At 37.7% G+C, this 7,166-nt stretch overlaps 1 protein-coding gene across 1 annotated transcript in view; it reads left to right on the forward strand.

The window, feature by feature from the left end:
• LOC133982467 (overexpressed in colon carcinoma 1 protein) overlaps positions 1-6,071 on the forward strand; it is a 9,698-nt gene extending 3,627 nt beyond the window's left edge. The window contains exons 2-5 of the mRNA XM_062421520.1: positions 2,104-2,128; positions 3,868-3,903; positions 4,669-4,748; positions 5,962-6,071. Of these exons, the coding sequence (XP_062277504.1) occupies positions 2,104-2,128; positions 3,868-3,903; positions 4,669-4,748; positions 5,962-6,071 (251 nt within the window). The remainder of the gene's footprint in view (positions 1-2,103; positions 2,129-3,867; positions 3,904-4,668; positions 4,749-5,961) is intronic.
• Positions 6,072-7,166: the final 1,095 nt, after the last annotated feature.

The raw sequence follows: 7,166 nt of genomic DNA on the forward strand, positions 1-7,166 counted from the left end.
TTTTATTATCTTAACTACCTATCGCTTATTGCTGTCTTATTCAATAAACTCTTTTTTCTTTTTTTTAATTGCTTTGGTGTACATCAGTCTTTAAATTCATTTGTAACATTGTGTGTTTTGTCAGTGGCTAAAAAGCATTCTGAATTGCGTTTTATTTGTTTCAAAGGTGCAATATAAGTAAAGTTTGATAGATGGACAGATAACTGTGCAATTCTCCAGTTTTCTATTTTCTACATGTTATTCTTGTGGCCTTTTTTTCTGGGTATGGCGTGAAAACCAATTTAGGAGCAGAATGTAGCTATTATCCACCTGTTGTTGTCAGTGACATTCAAGAAGGAAGTTAGATTATCCTCCAACTGAATATATTATGACCTCATTTTGATTTAAATCTAGTTCAGTGGTTTGGCAGAGAATGAGCTGTTGGGATGAGTTCAATGGGTGTCATTCGGTGTCAAGGCATTTCACACTGTATGCCTTATGTCGGTTTACAAAATGTCTTCTGTTTTCCTTCAGAGGCAAGTTGGGATTAATGAAAGAGTCAATTGTTTAGGGAGTGTGCGTAGCCATCAGTGAATACACTCCAAACTCAAGCACTCAAAATGCCTTTAATAAATGGGGCAATACCCCAGAATTACACAAACACACTGTATAAATCCTGCAATTAAAATAATCTGCACAAAATGAGTAAAAAATCAACTGCCATTTTATCCCCAATTCTTCTTTCATTCTCCACATTTGAACCACACTCTTTCATCTAATCATAGCAATGGACATTTTATGTTGTTTTGAGCTGGTGTATCTCATAATATATTTTTAGGTCAAGTGTAGGACAACAAATGAAATAAAGGAAGAAAGCAGAGTGTCAGCACACTGAATTGTATTTTTTTTAAAAAGGGCAATGCATTTTGACCCCACCAGGTCTGCATCAGGAAAAATGCTGCCTTTTCAGTCAGTAATGCAAGACTTAAAACTGGGAGCTACAACCCACTGTGTGGACACTCTTTCCTAATTTAAACCGTAGCCATACACTATATTTTAAGTCTTAATATCTGCAAAATACAAAGCCATTGGTATCAGATAAAAGTTGTGGAGGAAAATTGGAGGAAAAGCAGAACATTTCAAAATGTAAAGGCAGTAACTCAAAACTACACTGGAGTAAATGTATTTAATTACTTCTTCCTTTTACATCTACACATATGAGTCTTGTATCCAAGTTACTAAAAAGTGTGTGGTATTTGGCCCATCCTTTTGCCAGTATTTGTTCTGACAGTTGGCACCAATGGTCTAAGTGGATGGAGGGTTGACAGAGCAAAGGACTTGGACATTAACAATAGGTCTTGTGTCGGAGTCTGTTTCCCCCTCGAATAGTGTTTCCCTCCTGTTAGAATTGTGTTTCCCGCAATGCCACCTCCCAGGATGGGGTTAGGTAAGGGTTAGGCATAGCAATGATAACTGGTTCAGACTGAACAGGTAAAACACATATCAATAGGGAAACAGACTTCAACACGCATGTGAATGGGTGCGTGTCTAGGTTTTAGGCAGCAAAAGCAATTTGGTTCAGTTTAGGGAAAGATGGCTTCAGTTAAATGTATATCAATATATTATAAATATAGTCCTGTGCCTGAACTCACTGTCACCTTTTCAGTATTTTATCAAGACCACAATCTTAATTCAACCTTATACAAGCTACATGCTTTGAGCACTTAAGCATAACCATAAAAAACATTAACGATGCTTCAGTTAAATGAGTGAATATTATAGGGAAAAGTAATGAAATATGCAGAGTACATTCATTAAAAACATTTCATCATTATGCTGATGAACAGAAACATAATTTGTGCCCTATTACATTTCTTTCAAAATATATTTGCTGTTAAATATGAATTGTATTATAAACATAAAACTGAACACACACGTACATGAAAAAGGTTTAGTCACTTCTGGTGGGTACACATTCAGCCTCAACAAATACTGGTGTCCTGATCAGAACCATGGTTGTATGGTCCATGCGTTTGTATAAACACACTAGGATTAATTGTTTGTAAGGAACATACTTCCTTCAACAGTTTAATGAAGATACATTGTCTTGTCCTCTGTTTTCAGGGCCAGCAGAAGCCTCCAAAGATGTGTAAGTACATCCGTCATTTTCAAGCTATGTAAAGTATTTATGAAGCTCATCATTCGTGGCCTCCAGGCTTCACACATTCTGATCACATGGGGTGCCTTATAAAAAGAGCTTTATGTAACTGCACACAGAGTATGCACACAGGATGTGTTTCTACTGTGTATTTATTTCCACACTGGCTGCAGTGATGTTATACAAGTGAAAATATGATTTTTTTTTTTTTTTAATTATTATTCGTTTTTGCTATCAATGTTGTTTTTACATCAATCATGGCTGGAAACAAATAAAATGGACATACATTTTGCTGTATTTTTTAGTAATAATAAGTTGACCATCAGAAAAAGACAAGTTCATTTTATAAGTATAGTATTAGGCTCAAACGCATCTTCTTTTACATTTCTGTAATGCCAACTAATTCTTAAATTCTTAGTACTGTATGTACTCAGAGTCTTGAGTTTAAAAAACCCCAAAAAGAACTATTATGTTTCTACATTTTATCCTGATAAAGGGATATTTTTCTCTTCTCCGAGTCACTGGCTAATTTATGTCTTATATCTGAACTGCGAACTCAGTCTTTTTGCATCATCCATTCTTACAAAAACAGTATCTATTTTTTAATCTATGATATTTTTGATGATTTTTTTGCTCTTTCCCATCTTGACCTGCGCTGCAAATTCTGTCAAAAATAGTTTATAAAAAAGCTTTATAAAAAGTGTCAATTCTTTGTGAAGTGTCACACAGAGAACAGGTTGTCTTTCACCATCTACATTAGCATTTATCAAAGTTTAGGCAGGGGTAACATTTCCAAAGCATTTCCTGGCATCAGTTTTTGTGCACATATATGTGTGTGTGCTCCTTGATAACCATCTGAGCCGCCAGCACAGGACCCACGAGAGCTGACAGCAGCACACTGACTCAGTTAAGCTAAACTAATCACAGCTTCTGAGGACTGTACTACACAGCAAAATCATACACACACACACACACACACACACACACACACACACACACACACACACACACACACACACACACACACACACATACACATACCACACACACACACACACACACACACACACACACACACACACACACACACACACACACACACACACACACACACAGACTTCATATCCGTGGATACTTACCTTAACCCAAACCATAACCACTTGCCTAAAACTAATCCTTTCCCTTACCCTAATGCTACCTGTAACCACTGACCCAAAAATCATTTGGACGAGCCGTAGACACACACACACACACACACACACACACACACACACACACACACACACACACACACACACACACACACACACACACACACACACACACACACACACACACACACACACACATATATATACAGATTATACAAATTACTAGATTGAGGGAGTGAAATATATGTTATTATTTTGCTTGCCATGCTAAAATGCAGGGGGATTACATGTAGGTGTTACAGCTTCAAATTAGCCCTTCAGACTTAAGACAAAAAACAACACAAAACCTGAGGTCATTGGGAACTTGTTTAGTAGCTTGGTTACAGGCCTGAAATGGCTGATCAGTCTGATCATCAGGCAAGTTGTTTAGAAATCCCACAGGGCAGTTTGCAGAATTCCCAAAAGGGCTAATGCAGCATATCACTTATGTACTGCCTCTCATTAGTGTGTATGAGTGACTGTTTGTTGTCCTGTATGCTCCCAAGAGCTGATCTGACCAGTGCTTTATCTCTCAATCAGGACAGAAGATCCCTTGGCAGAAGATGAGAAAAGAAGGTATTTCTTTTGCTAATGTTCTCTACATTATTGTCTACTTTCATTATTTACATTTTAGTTTAGTTTGGGTGAATTTTAATACATTTCAATCAACACACTCTTGCAGTATGTGGTTGAAAAATACTGTTCTTTCCTTTGTGGTATATAGATGATGACATGTGAATACTACAAAGACATTTTGACATATCACAGTATAAAGCACAGGTGTAAGTAGTAAATTGGATGATAGCTTAATTCCATTTAGCTGCTTTGGTTTCAGGGTTCTGGTATTGTGCATGCTAGCTCACTATCACACTGTCACACTGTCAGAACAGAAACATTGTTAATCTTATTAGTAACACCTGCATGTTTCCTACTATGACAAGTCTAAACATTTGCTGTTATATTGGCAGCTTTAGCAATGATTCTAATTGGAAGCATGTTTTAATAAAACATTGCAGTTCTAACATGAATGACTAGGCTATAAAATCATCAAATCCTCATGCTTTTAGAATTTTACATAACAATTTTGTCATCTATATATAACAGGCATTCCAATGTAAAAGTTGTTGGGCATCTGTGTTAACATGTTGAACGCAGTGTAGCAGAGGTAAAGGGCCTTTCACTTTGTCCATAGGTTGTATCTGAATCTTCCTTTATCCACAGATATCATGTTAAAACTATAGACTGTATAATTATAATACTTCTTTCTAAAACTTTTTTTTTTTTAAATTAGAAAATACTTGCTAATTACTTGGAGAGAAAAATTCTCTCCTTCCCTCTCAGGAACTATGGTGGCGTATATGTAGGTCTGCCAGCGGACATGACCATTGTCGCTGAGAGTCAGTCCAAGTCCACACGTAAAGGTAAACATCTACAGCACTGCAGATCCCATATTCTTGGAAATAAATGTCTTTCATGTGAAAATGAAAAACAGTGTGTGTGTGTGTGCGTGTGTGTGTGTGTGTGTGTGTGTGTGTGTGTGTGTGTGCGCGTGTGTGCGTGTGTGTGCGTGTGTGTGTGTGTGTGTGTAAAATTGTAGGCTATAATAAGGTGGTTCCTCTGACATTGATGAGCATCTTGCATTCAAGCAGCTCAGGGCGTAGAGAAAAATAATCCCTGATGGCCGAGCCACCACCCCATGAAACCACATGTCGCCTGAAGCATCTTTGGTTTTATTTGACCTTTATTTTTTTACTGAATGTTAATGAAAAGCATTCCCTTTACACTAAAACATGTTTACTCATAGCTGTACAGATAAATATAGTTCACAGAGGAAAAAAAGCAGTAAAAGAAATTCAATTTACCTATTTTAGATTTTTTTTTAAAAATTAACATGTACATCATTAATCCTAAAAGGGTTGTTTCTCTTTGTAAGTGTTTAATGGTTACATATGTCCACCTCAGCTTTATTTATTCTCTCATTCAGTCTCGTTTATATACTTTTTATGTATTTATTATTTATTTACTTACTTATTTATTTAGGATTCTGACAACAGCAATAGTAAACCGATATCAGTGTCATTATATAAATTGATGTGATTAGGGATGTTGGTAAGAATACAGTGAAAAAACTGCTACCTCACTGTTGTATTTAGCAGCTCCAAGGGCTTTCCACCTGTCATGTTTGTCCTTGTGGTCATAAAGGTTAAACAGAAAAGTGATTGGTTTTTGTATCCTCTGGCACAACAATTCACTCTTTTTTCCAAGAAGGTCTCTGAGTGCAAACTGCTGGGTAGATTGTGGGTGTTGACATTGAGACAGAAACACAAGAACTAGAAAATTGTTAAATAACTGTGCTATAAATATCTGATTCATGTTTTTTTCCCCTTCTTGCAGACTAGCAGCTATTGAGGGGAACATAACACAGGTACTCTTAAAAAATGACACCATTTGATCTGCATTTTTATTTCACATCACATGATGCTTTCTTCTCTTAAAATGAATGGAAGCTGGTACAAAATGAAAGCCAATGACTTTATTCTTTGTCTCTGCAGGATCCTGCATATTCAGACACTCACTTTAAAAGCAGAAAGCATGTGCTCACCATACACTGAATAACGTCTCAGGCTTTCATAGAGCAAGGATGTGGACAGCTTGCAGAGGCTCTGAGGATGCTGCCTCACGGAGTCATAGGTGGCACAGTGATGCAGGGACGCACTGCGGAGATCTGCTTACGGCATCCATAATCATAATAATAACCCTTCACTTTGCAAAAAAAAAAGAAGAAAGAAAGATGGCAATCACAGCGGACAGCACCCACCTTGGGACTGGCAGCCATGGGCAGCGGTAGTGGCGGGCATTGTGACAGCCATCTTGGCTTCTCTGTCGTGTTACTGAAACGTTCTCTTTCTCAGGAAGAGACAGGGGACCCAGTCAACTAACAAACTGCCTGGGACTCACATACATTCCCAATAGCCCTCTGCAATAATAACCACTGTTCAGTTATTCCTTTAAGATGCCATCAATGATTCATGGTGTGGCGGAGAGGGCGAGTCAGAAAGAAATCAAAGATCCCCTATAGCAAACACATTCCTGTTAATACACATAAAACTTCTCAGTTTTATTGACAAAAGCGTTGATTTCAATCAGGGACCTGCTGCTGCTACATAACTGTCTGAAAACGACAATGATTTTAATGATGGGTCTAATGCTGAGAGCGACCAAGAGTTGTTGTAATTGACATCCAGCAATGTCTGGGTGCATCAGCCAGGTTGTACCTGGTGTTGTCACTTAACTTCTGCCCCAGACTGATGATGTAACATCATATGACTCATGATACTTAGAGGATCTCTCTCTCTCTCTCTCTCGGTCTGCCTGACTCACTCTCTTTCTTAATCATGTTCTCTCTGCAGCATGATGTTTTCCCCCTGAAGAGCTCTGACTCTAGTGCTTCTGGGTAATTCACTTTGCTTTTTCAGTCTCTCTCAAGGTTTTCAAAATGCAGAACTGTCAACACAGTCTTTGCAATCGAGTTCACATATTGCAACATAAATGTGATTGAGTATAATGGCAAAAAAAGTCACTGAATTATATTCAGTTGCAAAACATTTGTGAGCGAAGAAGAGAGACAGACGCAGTGAGTTGGCTTTCCCCTCCCTTGTTTTCCCTTCCGTTTACTGACACCTGCACTGATTTTATAACAATATTTTATACTTTATGTACCACACTTAATTGTGAATGTTGTTCTATTGTATGTAATCCTCACGGGAAAAGGCTTGTGTTATTCTGTATTTTTTCTCATTGTCAACCAATCCCATGAAGATGCCAAAACAAACCAGTTT

Source organism: Scomber scombrus, chromosome 6 (assembly GCF_963691925.1).
Source record: "Scomber scombrus chromosome 6, fScoSco1.1, whole genome shotgun sequence".
Classification (NCBI taxonomy): domain Eukaryota; kingdom Metazoa; phylum Chordata; class Actinopteri; order Scombriformes; family Scombridae; genus Scomber; species Scomber scombrus.